Genomic DNA, 19,804 nt, shown 5'->3' with positions numbered 1-19,804 from the left:
GCGTAGTGACGCATGATGGGGCTGTTGGTGATTTATACAACTCGTTCTCGCGCTTGCTTATAGTCAATATTGGCTTATTAATGGCTTATTTATATATATTGGCTTATTTAATAAGTGCATATGTGACATAGTAATTGATTGTGAATATTTTAGTTTACCTTGAAAAGCTTCATAGAAAACACCGTCCTCACCTAACCTTCTTAGTATGTTAAGATAAGCATCTTATTGCTTCTTCATTACAATTATTACTTAACCTATACCGTTGATAGGTTAAGTAATAATTGTAAATAAGAAGCAATAAAATGCTTATCTTAACATACTTAGAAGGTTAGGTGAGGTCGGTGTTTTCTATGAAGCTTTCCAAGGTAAACTAAAATATTCATAATCAATTAGTATGTCACATATGCACTTGTTAAATAAGCCAATATTGACTATAACCAAGTGCGAAAACGGGTTGATTTATATAGGCAATAGCTTTTACCTTGAGAGTGTTACCTTGAAAGGTACCTTGGGAGTTCGTCATCTACATTCCAGCAACTTGACTATATATATTTTAGCTTCATATATATATATATATATATATATATATATATATATATATATATATATATATATATATATATATATATATATATATATATATATATATAATTATATTAGTATATTTTGGTAGCAGTCTTTCCTGTAGACATATATTATTAAATATGACCGAAAAAGTAAGATTAATAATTCTAACACGAATTTTCTCAATCTTTCGTACATTTCTTTTCACTGTTGGAGGTAATTCAAAAATCAATTCTCCAAAATTCATTTTTATTTCTAGTCTGACGCGACACTTGAGCGCGTTTCGTAAAACTTATTACATTTTCAAAGACTTTACACATACACAACTGAATAGAACTTACATATCTCCGATTTGTTTATATCTACATTTGAGTGAGGTGGATGGGGTGAGGTGGTATTTAATAGGGTATTAATTTCATCAACACAAGACAGAACACGAAACAATGGGTATTGAAATGGAAGTGATTGTAGAAAGCCTATTGGTCCATATTTCTTGATGCTTCTATATTGGAGCGGAGTCTTGAGGTGGGTAGAATATAGTTGTGCATTAATTGGCTGTTGATTGCTGGTGTTGACTTCTTAATGTGCAATGCCTCGCAAACGTCAAGCCGTCTGCTATCGCTGTATCTATCGATGATTTCTGTGTTGTTTACTAGGATTTCTCTGGCGATGGTTTGGTTGTGGGAAGAGATTATATGTTCCTTAATGGAGCCCTGTTGCTTATGCATCGTTAAACGCCTAGAAAGAGATGTTGTTGTCTTGCCTATATACTGTTTTTTTTGGAACTTACAGTCCCCAAGTGGGCATTTGAAGGCATAGACGACGTTGGTCTCTTTTAAAGCGTTCTGTTTTGTGTCTGGAGAGTTTCTCATGAGTAGGTTGGCCGTTTTTCTGGTTTTATAGTAAATCGTCAGTTGTATCCTCTGATTTTTGTCTGTAGGGATAACGTTTCTATTAACAATATCTTTCAGGACCCTTTCCTCCGTTTTATGAGCTGTGGAAAAGAAGTTCCTGTAAAATAGTCTAATAGGGGGTATAGGTGTTGTGTTAGTTGTCTCTTCAGAGGTTGCATGGCGTTTCACTTTCCTTCTTATGATGTCTTCGACGAAACCATTGGAGAAGCCGTTGTTGACTAGGACCTGCCTTACCCTACAGAGTTCTTCGTCGACTTGCTTCCATTCTGAGCTGTGGCTGAGAGCACGGTCGACATATGCGTTGACAACACTCCTCTTGTACCTGTCTGGGCAGTCGCTGTTGGCATTTAGGCACATTCCTATGTTCGTTTCCTTAGTGTAGACTGCAGTGTGGAAACCTCCGCTCTTTTCCATGACTGTTACATCTAGAAAGGGCAGCTTCCCATCCTTTTCCATCTCGTAAGTGAAACGCAGCACTGAACTCTGCTCAAATGCCTCCTTCAGCTCCTGCAGACGTCTGACATCAGGTACCTGTGTAAAAATGTCGTCAACATACCTGCAGTATATGGCCGGTTTCAAGTTCATGTCGACTAAGACTTTTTGCTCGATGGTACCCATGTAGAAGTTTGCAAACAGGACACCTAGGGGAGAACCCATGGCGACTCCATCTACTTGCTTATACATGTGCCCACCCGGGCTCAAGAAGGGTGCCTCTTTAGTACAAGCTTGGAGTAGTTTCCTCAGAATATTTTCTGGTATGTCAAGAGGAGTATAGGCTGGATCACGATACACTCTGTCGGCTATCATCCCGATTGTCTCGTCCACAGGTACGTTGGTGAACAGCGATTCTACGTCCAACGAGGCTCTTATCCCTGTGGCCCGTGTGCCCCGCAGTAAGTCAACAAATTCCTTTGGAGACTTCAGGCTGAAGGCGCAAGGAACATAAGGAGTCAGCAGGCCGTTGAGTCGCTTCGCCAGTCTGTACGTGGGTGTGGGTATCTGGCTAATGATTGGCCGAAGTGGGTTTCCAGGCTCGTGTGTCTTGACATTTCCATACACATATCCAGGTTTATATTCCCCAATGATCTTTGGCAGGTGGAGTCCGGATTTCTTGGCGTTCACAGTTTCGATCAGTTTGTTGACCTTTGCTTTCAATTCGGCTGTAGTGTCCTTCGTTATCCTTTGCTTGTACTAAAGAGGCACCCTTCTTGAGCCCGGATGCGCACATGTATAAGCAAGTCGATGGGGTCGCCATGGGTTCTCCCCTAGGTGTCCTGTTTGCAAACTTCTACATGGGTACCATCGAGCAAAAAGTCTTAGTCGACATGAACTTGAAACCGGCCATATACTGCAGGTATGTTGACGACATTTTTACACAGGTACCTGATGTCAGACATCTGCAGGAGCTGAAGGAGGCATTTGAGCAGAGTTCAGTGCTGTGTTTCACTTACGAGATGGAAAAGGATGGGAAGCTGCCCTTTCTAGATGTAACAGTCATGGAAAAGAGCGGAGGTTTCCACACTGCAGTCTACACTAAGGAAACAAACATAGGAATGTGCCTAAATGCCAACAGCGACTGTCCAGACAGGTACAAGAGGAGTGTTGTCAACGCATATGTCGACCGTGCTCTCAGCCACAGCTCAGAATGGAAGCAAGTCGACGAAGAACTCTGTAGGGTAAGGCAGGTCCTAGTCAACAACGGCTTCTCCAATGGTTTCGTCGAAGACATCATAAGAAGGAAAGTGAAACGCCATGCAACCTCTGAAGAGACAACTAACACAACACCTGTACCCCCTATTAGACTATTTTACAGGAACTTCTTTTCCACAGCTCATAAAACGGAGGAAAGGGTCCTGAAAGATATTGTTAATAGAAACGTTATCCCTACAGACAAAAATCAGAGGATACAACTGACGATATACTATAAAACCAGAAAAACGGCCAGCCTACTCATGAGAAACTCTCCAGACACGAAACAGAACGCTTTAAAAGAGACCAACGTCGTCTATGCCTTCAAATGCCCACTTGGGGACTGTAAGCTCCAAAAAACCCAGTATATAGGCAAGACAACAACATCTCTTTCTAGGGGTTTAACGATGCATAAGCAACAGGGCTCCATTAAGGAACATATAATCTCTTCCCACAACCAAACCATCGCCAGAGAAATCCTAGTAAACAACACAGAAATCATCGATAGATACAGCGATAGCAGACGGCTTGACGTTTGCGAGGCATTGCACATTAAGAAGTCAACACCAGCAATCAACAGCCAATTAATGCACAACTATATTCTACCCACCTCAAGACTCCGCTCCAATATAGAAGCATCAAGAAATATGGACCAATAGGCTTTCTACAATCACTTCCATTTCAATACCCATTGTTTCGTGTTCTGTCTTGTGTTGATGAAATTAATACCCTATTAAATACCACCTCACCCCATCCACCTCACTCAAATGTAGATATAAACAAATCGGAGATATGTAAGTTCTATTCAGTTGTGTATGTGTAAAGTCTTTGAAAATGTAATAAGTTTTACGAAACGCGCTCAAGTGTCGCGTCAGACTAGAAATAAAAAAGAATTTTGGAGAATTGATTTTTTAATTACCTCCAATAGTGAAAAGAAATGTACGAAAGATTGAGAAAATTCGTGTTAGAATTATTAATCTTACTTTTTCGGTCATATTTAATAATAAAATGATATATATATATATATACATATATATATATATATATATATATATATATATATATATATATATATATTATTCTCCAATAATCTATATAAGCAGGCCGATGTTCATTATAAATAATTTTATAATTATTTTACCCTTGTATTTATCAACTAAGTTCAATAAACATGTCGGCTTTTGAATTGGATTCATAAGTTAGCAACTAAACCTAACTATACATATTATTCACTAAGCTTGTCTTAGTAATTAAGGTTAATATTATTTAATTGATTTTAGATTAAATGTTGCACAGATTTTTGCAACAAAAGATGTATTCTTGCCGCTACAGAAAGTTCTGTTTATCTACCAGGTCATGGCATACTTAATTGCCCAATTCATTCTCTCTAAATTATTGTACCAATCTACCGAGGCCTACTCTGGATGGCGTAAACAGAATATGGTCCGTCGTGTCCAACGAGACTCTCTTTTTTAGTATTGGTTTTGTAAACAAGGTAGCAGGAACAGGAACTTTATGTGTAACCAGCACATTTAGGGTTATATAAGCTACCCAAGGCCTAATATACGCATTTTTTGGCGTAATTCGGCATTTCTCCCATCCCAAATCCTTATCCTGACCCCTTCCCAGTGCAATATAGTCGTAATGGCTTGGCACTTTTCCCTCATAACTCCTTCTCCTTAGGCATAGGGAAAATTACTGGTGTAAAAACAGACGTACGAGCTATGGGTACTCATTTTTTTAATGAGCTAGTAATAGCCATAGTTGCCTAGCAAGCCGAATTTTCTTAAAATTTATATAAAAATGTAATATGAAATGTGTTTTTATTATTACACTACATGATAGTTTTGACTTGAATGAAAACAATTAATAACTTAAAGTGATCTAACCTAAATATTGCGAACAATTCTCAGTATTGCTCAGCAGGTAAAAGTCGGCCAGAGTTAGAAACTCATAATTAATATAATGTATTAATTTCAAAACATATTTGAAAATAGCTCTAGTGTTGGCAAAACTTTTTTTTTGTATGCCCAGTTGTTTGATGTACTTGGTTCGTCTAGGATTCGAACCCTTGCATGAACAAAATACGAAACCGTCATTATCTTGACGTTCTGAACGAATCGCTCTGCGTATTATAGTGGCTGTATGTAATGTACATTTCTTACCCACGCGTTCTGCTCTGTCACATATCACAGGTATGTAGTTATATGTAAAATATTATCAGCTCAGTCAGTAAGTTTACAATAAGGAACTCTCAAATACCTAACCGGACTTGAAGTGAGACTTTAAGGTAATTTTGTCACACTTGAGCATCCTGGCCTGGTTGCTAGAGTGACATATATACATAATGTATATAAAGGGTGAGATCAATGATGCTAGGACGAATTTTCTATTTTCCTTACATTTTTCTTCAATTGGGAAGTTGAACAATTAACTCTTCAAAAAGTTCATTTTTATAATTATATTTGACCTGACGCTAAGAGCTTCGTTAACTCTTGGTTGCTAACATTGTCAAACGCAGAGTTGTAATGATGACAAATTGATTGATAAAGATTAAGCCACCGAAAAGGTGGCACGGGCATGAATAACCCGTAAGATGACAAATTGTCTTGCTGCATGATATGTACCCAAGTATAAGGTGATGAAGCACCTGGTCTATCTTGTCACTCATGTGTTTGCATGAGTGGCAGGAGCAGTGTACTGTGTGTGTCCTCTCGTGTTCTGGGTGGTGACTGTGTAAGTTGGTGGTAGATGGCTATTGATGCATGGCTTGGTGTGCTCTATGTTTAATGGCTCGCCCATGTCCAGTCTTCTGGTGTCGCTGTATCTGTCAATCATTTTGGTGTCGTTTATCTCCATCACCAGAGACATACACACGACACCAAAATGACTGACAGATATAGCGACAACAGAAGGCTGGACATGGGGCGAGGCATTAAACATATAACACACCAAGCCACGCATCAATAGTCAACTACCATCAACTTACACTCTGTCAACATCCAGAACACGACGGAACACACCAGACACAACACACACCAGACACGACGACACACACCAGAACACGACGGAACACACCAGACACAACACACACCAGACACGACGACACACACCAGACACGACATACACACACCAGACACGACATACACACACCAGACACGACATACACACACCAGACACGACATACACACACCAGACACGACATACACACACCAGACACGACATACACACACCAGACACGACGACACACACCAGACACGACGACACACACCAGACACGACATACACACACCAGACACGACATACACACACCAGACACGACATACACACACCAGACACGACATACACACACCAGACACGACATACACACACCAGACACGACAGACACACACCAGACACGACAGACACACACCAGACACGACATACACACACCAGACACGACATACACACACCAGACACGACGACACACACCAGACACGACATACACACACCAGACACGACATACACACACCAGACACGACGACACACACCAGACACAACACACACCTGGCCTCACGCTAACACCAGAGTGACAGGATACAGTCGACCTGTAATTGGACCTTTTTCACCTCGTCCTCGGGTACATATCATGCAGCAAGGCAACTTGTAAAATCTAGCTTACGGGCTATTCATGCCCGTGCCACCTCTTGGGTGGATTAATTTTCAATCACTTTGTTATTATTCCAACTCTGCCAATGACAATGCTAACAACCAAGAGTTAACGAAACGCAAGTGTTAGCGTTAGTCCAAATAAAACTATAAACATGAACTTTTGAAAAGTTAATTTATCAACTAAGCAAGTAAAGAAAATCCGGAAAATTGGAGCTAGAATCATTGATCTCACCCTTCCGGACATTCAATAATATTTGCCTACAGGAAAGACTGCTACCCAAATATACTAGTATTTATTACTACTAACCTAGGAAACGTAGCGTTTCCTAGGTTAGTAGAAAGCTGACCTTATCAGCGGGAGCCCGTAGCGGTAACTTGGTCGGGTCAGGTCAGGTCAGGTCAGGTCGGGTCGGGTCAGGTCAGGCCGGGTCAGGTCGGGTCAGGTCAGGTCGGGTCAGGTCGGGTCGGGTCAGGTCAGGTCAGGTCAGGTGGGGTCGGGTCAGGTCAGGTCGGGTCAGGTCAGGTCAGGTCAAGTCAGGTAACCGTTCCCTTCCGTATCTAAGCAGCCCGACTTCCCAGCAGGCCAAACATGCTAGACTAATCTAGAACACTGTTTTTATCATCGATCTAAGCATACAAATAAAAATTTCAACAAAAGTTCTAAAAAGCTAAATAAAAAAAGTTTCAAAGCCACAAATAACATCAACACAACAAATAAAAAAAAAAATCAAATGGCTAAAAATCCAAGTTCAAGAAAATTAAACAAATCTAAAACGAAACTTAAGGTTTTACAAAATGACAATTTAAATATACAAAAGTGAAGCAATAAAATTAACTACAATGTGGTCGACGACACTTGACAAACTAATCAATAACTTACACGCAATTATTCAAACATATAAAAGAAAACACGACGATACTGGGAATTTATATATAAAAAAAACACGGAAATTATACAAAGATTGCAAACAAACATTTAACAGTTCATATTTAAACACTACCTTAAGTAACTACAGCTCACTTGTTTGAGCGCACGAACACACCAAAATAAACCCCCCCCCCCCCCAAAAAAAAAAAAAACTAAACATAAGAGTGAACTAAAAATAATGTGTATAAATGTATACACATTTATACGCGCGCGCGCGCACACAACCTAAACACGAGTGAACTAAAGAAAATGTGTATTAATGTAAGCGAGTAAATATGCAGAAATGAGACGTTTTTGATCCATTTTAGGACGAAGTTTTTGTAATATACAAAGACGCCATTAAACTTGGATCAAAGGCACCACCATTACAATTGTCCGAAATGTCGAAATCTGACTTAACAGAAGACGAACTTCTCTGAGCACGATCTCGAATTTCGGAAATCGAAGTTTTTGATAATGGTCGACCAGTTGTGTGTGACAGTCGTCAATTAGAATGATCAAACACTGACGACTGTCGCAGAGAACTGGTCGACCATTATCAAAAACGTCGTTTTCCGAAATTTGAGATCGTTCTCAGAGAAGTTCGTCTTCTGTTAAGTCAGATTTCGACATTTCGGACAATTGTAATGGTGGTGCCTTTGATCTAAGATTAATGGTGTCTTTGTATATTAAAAAACTTCGTCCTAAAATGGACCAAAAACGTCTCGTTTCTGCCTATTTACACTCTTACATTAATACACATTGTCTTTAGTTCACTCTTCTCATGTTTAGGTTGTGCGTGCGTGTGGGCGTGCGCGCAAACAAGTGTGCAGTAGTTACTTAGCGTAGTGTTTAAGCATGAACTATTAAATATTTGTTTGCAGTCTTCGTAATTTTTTTTGTGTTTCTATATATAAATTCCCAGTATCGTTGTTTTCGTTTGTTTGTCTCAAGTGCGGGTAATTTATAGTTTGGCAACGTTGTCAGTCCACAATGTGAAGAGTTCTGTCATTTCTCTTTTGTATGTTTACGTTGTCATTTTGTAACGTCTTAAGTTTCGTTTTTTTTCGTTAATTCATTTTCTTGAACTTGTATTATTTTAAAAATTGTTTTGCTTAATTTTATTTATGGCTTTTTACTTTTTTTATTTAGATTGTTGGCTTAATTGATTTTTTCTTGATTTTTTTTTATTTTATGTGAAAAGTGTTCGAAACTTCATATGAATATTTAAATAAAATTATTTTCAAGAGACGTTTGCCATAGCTCTTCGTCCTTTTATTTCGAAATTAAAATTATTAAGAGTAACCTTTTGAGGATTTATTATTCACGCAAGAGGACTTGCACGCATACACACACACACACACACACACGCACACGCACACGCACACGCGCGCACACACACACACACACACACACACACACACACACCAGCATTCACTAATAACACAAACAATACTGCTCTTGAGTGTCTCAAACGACGGTGAGACTAAATTCTCAAGTCTACTTTCTAACACCATCTTTCCTCAACAGTGGTTGAGCGGCTTCTAGAGGCTCTCAATCAACAGATGGTATAATGTCAAGAAATCTCTAAACAGTCGCTTGCATTCCTAAAACAAATGATTAAAAAATCTTGATTCGTGAAAAACTGTCGCTCACAAAGGTTTAAGACTTGTACTTCTCCAGCGACTGTCTTGGGAGGCTATCACTTCCGATCCGTAACTCGTGATCTCGCTTACCACGACGCGTTACCAGCACCATAACATCTTTTGATAACGTAAACAATGAACCTGAAAAGTAACGCCCGACACGCAGAATTCTAATACTCAATAACAGCAGGAGACGGTTCGTAATTAAGTATCATACCTCCGTGGTAAGAGAGAGAGAGAGAGAGAGAGAGAGAGTCAGAGACTGAACTCACTTCCAGCCGCAGACACTCTTGATGGAACATCTTGGCCACCCAAGACTGCGTGTATTATGGCTCTCTGTAGTCCACATCACAAACTATGTCTTGGCAGCACATGCGACAAGGAAAAGTGAAACGCGCACATTAAACAGAATTCAGGGCAACAAATCCTCATAGCAAACATAACAGTTGGGGTGAAAGTCTATACAGAACCGGATTCCATTGTATGACATCACATGGGGGATACAAAAGGCCCGAATCTCTCGCCATAGAGGGTTTTTTGGGTGCAAAAGACCCGGATCTCTTGCCATGAAGGCTATTTTGGGGTACCAAAGGGCCAGATTTCTCACCATAAAGGCCTTTTTTCAATTACATTTTAGCCAAATGAGTCTTTTTATTTTATTTTATGAAAGCAAGTTTAACATTTCTGCTGTTGTTGGGTGTTAGAATTGAAGGTGACAAGTCTGCTCACACTTACGGAGCTCCGGAGGTGTGACCCCGGGAATGGCCTACCTTGACCTGGCTTTTTTCTTTTCCGTCCGCTCGTTGACCCGTCGCTGGTGTCTGCCTTGTTCTGTACCACGACTAAAACAGACACAGACAAATACCGGACATGACACAACAACAACAAAAGACATGCAGTTAATGTTAACAAACAACAACAACAACAACAAAAAAAGGAGACGTTTACCGGTGCTAAATCTCGACCTCATGTTAATGTTTAAAAACGTTTATAAGAGAATTCGTCGGAGCCATCATGATCAGGGTTCGAATCTATGCGGGGGTTGGGGGTGTTCGATTAGGGCGTGTACGTGGATACACCCACCAACCCATAGGTTCGAATCCCTCATCACAACTCCTACGGATTTTCTCACTACTGGTATTTTTACTATTGTAATCATCAAAGCCTCAACATTTGTCTACACAGGATTGTCGAGATTTAACACAAGTGGTAATTATCAACAATTAAGTTATAAGTAAAATACGTAAGGAATGACGAGGGAGTGAAAAATAAATGTTACTTTACTCAACGAACACATAGAATGTTTTGTTAAATTAGAACGAAATATATATTTTTAGCTAAAGTATGTATTCAGTAAATATACCAAATAGATAATTAGTCTTTAAACCACGTCACTGATAGACACTAGTGATTCCGGGACGGCTTTGTCACACACACACACACACACACACACACACACACACACACACACACACAGGAACTTTTTTAGTGTCAGAGTGGTTGACAAATGGAATGCATTAGGGGGTGATGTGGTGGAGGCTGACTCCATACACAGTTTCAAGTGTAGATATGACAGAGCCCGATAGGCTCAGGAATCTGTACACCTGTTGATTGACGGTTGAGAGGCGGGACCAAAGAGCCAGAGCTCAACACCCGCAAACACAACTAGGTGAGTACACTCAATTCATTTGGGGGGCTGGTGGCTGAGTGGACAGCGCTCTAGGCTCATGGACCTAGGGACCCGGGTTCGATTCCCGCAGCCGACGGAAACAGATGGGCAGAGTTTCCTTAACCCTGAGGCATCTGTTACCTAGCAGTAAATAGATACTTGGGAGTTAGACAGCTGTTACGGAGCTGCTTCCTGTTTGTGTGCGTGTGCGTGTGTGTGTGTGTGTGTGTGTGTGTGTGTGTGTGTGTGTGTGTGTGTGTGTGTGTGTGTGTGTGTGTGTGTGTGTGTGTGTACTCACCTAGTTGTACTCACCTAGTTGTGCTTGCGGGGGTTGAGCTCAGGCTCTTTGGTCCCGCCTCTCAACCGCCAATCAACAGGTGTACAGGTTCCTGAGCCTATTGGGCTCTATCATATCTACACTTGAAACTGTGTATGGAGTCAGCCTCCACCACATTGCTTCCTAATGCATTCCATTTGTCAACCACTCTGACACTAAAAAAGTTCTTTCTAATATCTCTGTAGCTCATTTGGGCACTCAGTTTCCACCTGTGTCCCCTAGTGCGTGTGCCCCTTGTGTTAAATAGCCTATCTTTATCAACCCTGTCGATTCCCTTGAGAATCTTGAATGTGGTGATCATGTCCCCCCTAACTCTTCTGTCTTCCAGCGAAGTGAGGTTCAATTCCCGTAGTCTCTCCTCGTAGCTCATACCTCTCGGCTCGGGTACTAGTCTGGTGGCAAACCTTTGAACCTTTTCCAGTTTAGTCTTATGCTTGACTAGATATGGACTCCATGCTGGAGCCGCATACTCCAGGATTGGTCTGACATATGTGGTATATAATGTTCTGAAAGATTCCTTACACAAGTTTCTAAAGGCCGTTCTTATGTTAGTCAACCTGGTGTGTGTGTGTGTGTGTGTGTGTGTGTGTGTGTGTGTGTGTGTGTGTGTGTGTGTGTGTGTGTGTGTGTGTGTGTGAGAAAAAAAATAGTAGTTAGTAACAGTAGATTGACAGTTGAGAGGCGGGCCGAAAGAGCAGAGGTCAACCTCCGCAAGCACAACTAGGTGAATACACACACACACACACACACACACACACACACACACACACATACACATACACACACACACACACACATACACACACACACACACACACACACACCACCCACACACACACCACCCACACACACACCACCCACACACACACTTCAGTCCCTGGTAACTGGGATCAGGTATGACTCCCCATCACATCTACGAACTTTAAGGGATTGAATATGTCATTTTCCCCGTAGATCTGCAACATTAAAGATACGTCACATAAGCATATATTACGCTTATGCAATAACAACTAATCAAAGACGATCAATGTGAATCTCTAAACAAAATTCTTGATTACTTTTGTTGCATATATTTTTTTTTGAATTAGATGTTTCATGAGAATCAATTTGCCTCGAATTCTGGATGAGGCGGATTTGCTATATGTGTGGCGACTAAATAATCCTTAGAGCAGGTAAGAGTATGTGCACCACTTAGTGCGCGTTCACGCGCGTGCGTGTGTGTGTGTGTGCGTGCGTGCGTAAAATAAACACACATACACCCACACACACATGAATATACAGGGTGTCCCAGAAGTTATGACCCACAAATTTTAACATCAATTGTCGTGTGACTACTGATTGGATACATGTATCAGTCGTGATTGTGGACACACATTGAATTCATGTTGCATTAAACAATGAAATATCAAATCAAAACCAGTTTTCACCAGCTTACGCCATGGTTCCAGGCTCATGGGGCACCCTGTATATTATTTCTAGAGTTGGGTGCAATGACTTGGACGTAACCTGTAGTGAAGGTGGAGATGCAGAGCTAACTCCCTGGAGACAGCACCTCCAACTTTCTCGCCACTACTGAAGGTAAACTCGTCAGTCAAATGATCTTTAATCACTGAAAGTGGCATCTGTTACTGTGCTAAATTTTCCAGGCCTCCAGGGAATTAGATGTGTGGGAATTGAACAGCTCTATCATTGTTTATCTTTAGTGCTCTGTAACCAGGAAACTTTTCCTGCGAGCATGAAGGGGAAAAACTACTGTTTTATAGCAATACCAAGATGCAAAATGTTCAGAGGGCGGTAAACTAGGACAAAACGCTACTTGAATACTCGGTAAAGACTATACACCTCTCCGAACACTTTGCATCTGTGGTGTTTACGTCAAGACAAGTTAATATAGAGGAACATACCTGAACTCCCCGTGTGAAAGTTAACGTCTAAGTCAGAAACAGCACTTTTAGGTCTTAGTTTGCTGGTGGTGTTGTTAGTCGCAGAAGAGGGGTGAGAGAGGTGGGTGGGTGAGGGGGGCGACACCGGCGCCAGACTCTCCCTGGGGATGTCCAGGGAAGCTTGACGCGGCAAGGAGTGGGAGTTATTAAGCTTACGAAGGCTAGACCCTCTTCGTTTATTGTCTAACGTAGGGTACTGCTGGTGAGGGTGGAGAGGGTGGGAGAGGCTGGGCTGGTGGTTGTGGTTGGCCAGAGGGTGGTGGTGGTGGTGGAGAGGGTGATAGGGATGGTGGTTGAGGGGTGGTGGTGGAGGGGCGGTGGTAGGAGGGAGCGAGAGGTTGGTCATGGTGTTGTTGTTGTGTAAGCACTTTGCGTCGTCCGTCAGGCTAGTGAGAGAGTTGAGGTGCACATGGACGCCGGGGCGAAGGGGCCACTTGTGCACGGGTTGGACTGACACGGGGGAGAAGGGGTCGGGGCGGAGCGAGGTCCCTTCAGGGCTATAACAGAAGGGGGAGAGAAGGGCCACCAAAGCGCCTTCGTCAACATCAACACACACGACATCAATGTAACTAGTGAAGGTCCCGGGAAGGTGACATTAAACAATAATTTAAACTTTTAATCACATTATCAAGTCTTTAAATTCTCTAGCAAGAAACTTTCCTTCATATCAGCAAGACTAAACCCAGTGATAATGACAGCTTCCCGTTCATACCTCCATATTAAACTATCACGAATTATTAATAAACAAATAGTACGATACAATGTGGGAAAAGCCACCTGTTACTCTTTGTTTCGCCTCAACGCCAAGTCTTTGCCTTGTGATGTAGAGAGGAGTAAACGACACGGAGCTAAGACAATATTACCACACTAAGGAAGCCGCAAATCAACCTTCTACACCGCGCATCAAGGTCAGGTTAAAGATAGAACCAGTACTCAACTCTCCTTTTAATTCTAAACTCAGCAAAGGATTGCAGTCGTTAAATACGGTAATACGCAAAGCCTTAATCCAATTTATGCCTCCCGGAGAGAGAGAGAGAGAGAGAGAGAGAGGGAGGGAGGGAGGGATTAGGGAAGGGGAGGTAAGGTGGATACTTTAAGAACTATAAAACAGTGAGCCATTTTAAATGCTGCATTACCTTCGGAACAAACAGAAAACGGACTACGAGGACCAACTAATATATTCAGATTACCTTATGCACTTGGTAGCAGAACTATCGGAACCTACTCCTGTCCGTAGGTTAAGGGTTTAACACAGGCAGTAAGGAGGTACGATGCATCAAATGGAAAAGAAAAAAGGAACAGATAAACTTACAATAAGTAATTAAGATTAACAATAATTGCTAAATATAAAAAGAGTAAGCGAAAGAAAATTGATTGAACTTAACATACGCATTCGGCCGAATTTTCATGCCCGAACATGAACGCAAGCTGGAAAAGTCTCGGTTTTCAATCGGAAATTTGTAGATTTGTATTTGCTTATTTACAGAGTTCGGTTTGTACGCTCACGTCGACCTAAGCACATTGGCTTTATTGAAATTCAAAATATTACTAATAGTAAGTAAATCGTGTATATATATATATATATATATATATATATATATATATATATATATATATATATATATATATATATATATATATATAACGGGGTAAAGGTGTGGGAGGCGATTGAGATTGGGAAGCAAGGATATGGAGAGGGCTGCCAGGATAGGAATTAGAGAACTAAGATGAGAGTTGGTAATAAACAGGGAGATGAGGAAAAAACATTAAACTAAAGAACTTGAGCAGGCACATATGTTCTCACACACACACACACACACACACACACACACACACACGATGCACACACAGGTGAGGAGGACAGGACAACAGAGACACACGGCAGAAGCAGCATGAGACAACACAACCACCACAGCCTACCTGCTCAGCACTGCCCCTCTGGTCTGGGAGGAAGTTGTTCATTTTTCAACCAATCTCCCTTCGATTTCAAATATTAATCTGCCTGATTTGTCATCTCATTCCATTATAAATGTCTGATTTATAGTGTCTGATTCTGTACATTCCAGTTGAGAATCATATTTGATTCAGAGTGGAATATGACAGGAGCGACGAGGAGAATATTTTGATAGTTGCTTTCAAACGCGTCCCCGAGGTTAATATAGTGTAATATCCCACTACACCCCAGAGCCAGGCAGCGCTGCAGCAGGCGACGGCGGTGGACACGACAGCAAGAGCAGCAGCAGCAGCAGCAGCAGCAGCCGCCAATACTCACAGTGAAGGTGAAGGAGGGGGTCCTGGGTGCTCACGAGGGTAGCTCCTTGGACACATGCTCGTGGGTCGGCTCTTCGTCCACCTTGTCTGTAACACCCGGGCCCCGACTCTTAGCTACTCCAAGGCTACACTCGGTTACCTGATACACTGCGTGCTGTACCCCAGGACACCCGGGACCCGCACAAGCGTACACATCTGCCTGCATGGCATCTCTCTCACCCGGACACATGGTCACCTCTCAAACGACACGGACAGCACGTACTCTTGGGCTATCTAGTACTAGTAAACAAGCTACTTCAACGTTTACTGAGGTAACTTGGTGATAAGGGGACGAGCCAACCCCTAGAGGGGTGGCCTTAGGGAACGGGCCTACCCCTAGAGGGGGGACCTACCTAAGGGAACGGGCCTACCCCTAGAGGGGGGACCTACCTAAGGGAACGGGCCTACCCATACAGGGGTGGCCTAAGGGAACGGGCCTACCCCTACAGGGGTGACCTACCTAAGGGGACGAGCCTACCCCTAGAGGGGTGACCTACCTAAGGGAACGGGCCTACCCTGAGATAGGTAGCCTAGGGGGAATGAAGTACCTAGTAAGCGATTCGCTCATAGAAGCAATTTACTGCATCTGTGAAATTTACTGACGGTTTCCATAGAAGGTGAACTAATCACCCAGAAGAAAGATTTGCAAAATAATCTACCAACAGGGATACAATCTACCCTGGGAGGAGATGACCCACCCAAGGTCTTGAGTTACCTAATGAGCTTCACCTACCCAACTATGTAGGGGTGACCTACCAAAGGGGGAGGAGGAGGTAGACTAACATGAGGACACACCTACATGGGCAAAGGGGGCGAAGGGATATGGTATCACGAGTCAGGAAGGGGGGGATAATCTACCAAGCGAGCGGGCAGACTTTCTAAGGGACGGGGCGCCCCACAGGAGGGTGGGCACAGATCAACCAAAGGGGTAACCTACCCAGAAGGGGCACCGAGGCCACACACAGGATCCATACAACGGCCACAGCCAGGAAATGGAAAACAGACATAAAGTTACTATGTAGCTTTGCCATATTTTCTTAAACACACACATGCAGGCATTAAAAAAATATAAAGAGAAAAGTAAAAAATAGAATAAAATAACTCGCATAAAAGAGAACATTACAAAATTAAATTCGGAAGTAATAACAGAATTAAATAATAGATAAGCCTAAGATAAACATTCACAAACATGAAGACACAAGGCAAGGAAAAAATCAATTGTCTATAAAGTCCAAGAATGGATCAGATTAGAAAATCTTGCAGAAATGTTTATATTGCATTAAGGTTATTAAAGCATGTCATTTAGCGCAGTTTTAATGAGAGGCACGCACATACACACGCACATACACACGCACATGGAACCATGCATACATACACACAACTCTCTAGTCTCAAAAATGATAAAGAAGAAGATTAAAGAGTGGAGGGGAGCCTGACGCCGATGCATAGCGGCTCATATAGCACCCGTTTATCCGGACTTAGAGCATCCGGATAAGCGGGATTTCCGTATAAACGGCATTGCATCCGATCAGTCTGCGTTGAGGAGGGAGTGAGAGGCGGCGAGATGGTCCACTGTGCAGGTTAAATTGGAGATCAAAAGGATTCCCCCCCCCCCCCCCCCGCGGCCTGATGGAGACGAGGTATTCATACATTGATAGTGACACGACAGAGATTGTGATTCATCATATCTGGACTAATTGTTTCACTGGAACCTCTTTCCCAGAGGAGTGGGGGGAGGGGGAGGGGGAAGGTTTTTTACGAGAACTTGCCGAATCGTGCGAGTGTATTGTGTGTTGATGCACTCTTCAAAAATGTATTAGAATTTTGACAGCTGTATGTGTCTGGGGACCTGGCCAGCGGGTCCGCTCTTAACTGTAGACCTTTGAGCCATGAGGGACCCAGTTTAGTATCACAATTTAAACCATTATAATATATGATGGTTTAAATATTATATATATATATATAATATATATATGTGTGTATATAATATATACACACACGATTGACATTAAAGTAATAAGTTATCAAAATGACAGAGCGATCATCGAATTTAAACACAGAAAATCAACATTATCTGTGTATGTTTATTAATGGAATTGTTGAGGTGACTCTTCCAGCTCGTGTGAGGGCGATATAGTACCGTCTTGTTTACCTTCTTGAGGGTAGGTGCCAGTAGGTGCCAGGATGGGGGGGAGGGGGGGGACTAGAGGTGAGGGAGGGACACGTAGTCCGTGACGAGAGCTTAGGGAATGGTGGGGGGCGAGACTATTTTTCTCAAACAGGTGGAAGACGTGGTTAAGTCAACCATCTGCAGGTGAGGTGGTTAAGTCAACCATCTAAGATATTATTCCTTCCTCAACCACCAGATGGGCCCACGATCCACACCCTTCCACCAGTCCCCACGCAAAACCATACTAACCAACCAGCCAGCCACCTGGATATCCAGGTGGCAACCATCTGGATATCCAGGTGGTACATCCTTGCTACCGTCTTGTTCTCCCTAAGAGCACCACTGCCTTCCTTAAATATATATACAGTATAATATAGGCTTCTCTATAGTATAATGCTCCCGCTGCCTAAAATGTACTAAGCTGAGGTAGATCATGCATCACTCGGCAATTAGGCGCGACACAGTTGCGGTTGTGGTAGTAGTGGTGGTTGTGGTGGTAGTAGTGCGTAGGGGGATGGGCGGGGTGGGTGGGCGTGTCCAGAAGGCACGGGCGGCTGTGTGGGCGTGGGTGGGTGGCAAAGGAGGTGGCGGGAGTAGGTCTGTGGGCGGCAGCTAAGGAGGGAATGAGCCAGGCCTCCGTCACATCCTCCCACAGCTGGTGGTGGTTGTGGTGGTGGTGGTTGTGGTGGTTGTTGATGTAGTTGTTGAAGTGGTTGTGGAGGCTGCTCGCACGCGAGAAAATGACACATATGGCGCTTGAGAGACAGAAAATGGCAATAGAGATGAAGGGAAGACAGTAGAAGGGAGAGAGGCAAGAGAACACACACACGCACACGTGAGAGAAACATTAAGGCGGCAAGGAAACCGGGCGAGAACACGGGGCAAGGGGGGAGGAGGGGAGTGAACAAGGGGAGGGGGGGGGGGGGAGGGGAGTGAACAAGGGGGAGGGGGGGGGCGGGAGTGAACACGGGGGGGGGGGTAAAGGAACACTGACAATAGACTAGGGACCAGGGAGGACAGTGAGACTCGTGCCCCCATGGAAGAGTGCCAAAGGGACAAAGAGCAAGGGACCAAGAGAGCAATGGTCAGAGAGAGGGGATTATTGGCTAAGGATTGGAAAGGTGTTTAGGGACTTGCTACACACACGCGCACACACAAGTAACTAAATCACACACACACACACACAGAGAGAGAGAGAGAGAGAGAGAGAGAGAGAGAGAGAGGGAGAGGGAGGGAGGGAGAGAGAGGAAAATGATGATTAAGAGATATTTAGGTTAAAGATTGGCACATAACAAATGGGTAATTATGAGAATGAATCTGTTCATCTACACACTAACACATACAGAAATGAGTAAACGAACACTTCGTGTCGAACACAATGAATGGTTCAGTGCCGGCGTCAATCTATAAATTAAGCTGAAAGTTGAACACACACTATTTCGTTAATTTCACAAAACACAGTGCAACTGGCATTCATAATTTAACTCTTTGCGTACCACAGTGGCACGTTAAGGGCAATGTCTCAAGGTTATGGATAATTACACTGAAGGTGCCAAGTAGTTGAAGCATTTCTCGCCTTGTTGACTGTTTACTGTGCGACCTGAACGAGGCTTTTAGAGGTTACGGGGGACTATTTAAGAGGTTCTAACTCTGTAATGTTAACCCCATACGAGGTTTTCTCTGTATGGGGTTAAGCGGTAGTCTCAGAGTTAAAGGCTTCTCTCTAGTTCTAAGCAGCGGCATGTGTGTGTGTGTGTGTGTGTCTGTCTCAGCAACCACTGTCTCGTGATCACAAAATTAGTACCATCTAAATTGCAAATTAGAGACGGGACTCAAATTAGATGCGTCAAGATAGTGAAGACGCATCAAAACAGTGATGGATCAGATCTTTGCATTTCTATTTTGATATCTCTGGATAAAAAGATAAACAGAGGAAGAGGCCTACCAGTTGAGTCCAATAATTCGTCATTCAACCCATCAGACAAAACAGGTTTTGCGAGTCTGG

The 19,804-nt window shown here is 42.7% G+C and overlaps 1 protein-coding gene across 6 annotated transcripts in view; it reads right to left on the bottom strand.

Moving 5' to 3' along the window:
- The window catches only part of LOC138366667 (hemicentin-2-like), a gene marked incomplete at its 5' end in the record, with an annotated part of 93,918 nt that overhangs the window by 12,243 nt on the left and 61,871 nt on the right, over nucleotides 1-19,804 (bottom strand). For 4 of the 6 annotated variants that reach the window (XM_069327893.1, XM_069327899.1, XM_069327894.1 and 1 more), the window contains 2 exon segments: nucleotides 10,141-10,212; nucleotides 13,281-13,816. In XM_069327893.1, coding sequence (XP_069183994.1) covers nucleotides 10,141-10,212; nucleotides 13,281-13,816 — 608 coding nt within the window. 6 annotated transcript variants of the gene reach the window in all.

The sequence above is a fragment of the Procambarus clarkii genome, chromosome 20 (assembly GCF_040958095.1).
Source record: "Procambarus clarkii isolate CNS0578487 chromosome 20, FALCON_Pclarkii_2.0, whole genome shotgun sequence".
NCBI classification, from domain to species: Eukaryota; Metazoa; Arthropoda; class Malacostraca; order Decapoda; family Cambaridae; genus Procambarus; species Procambarus clarkii.
Note: the sequence above shows the minus strand (reverse complement) of the source record. Positions and strands in the feature narration are given on the sequence as shown.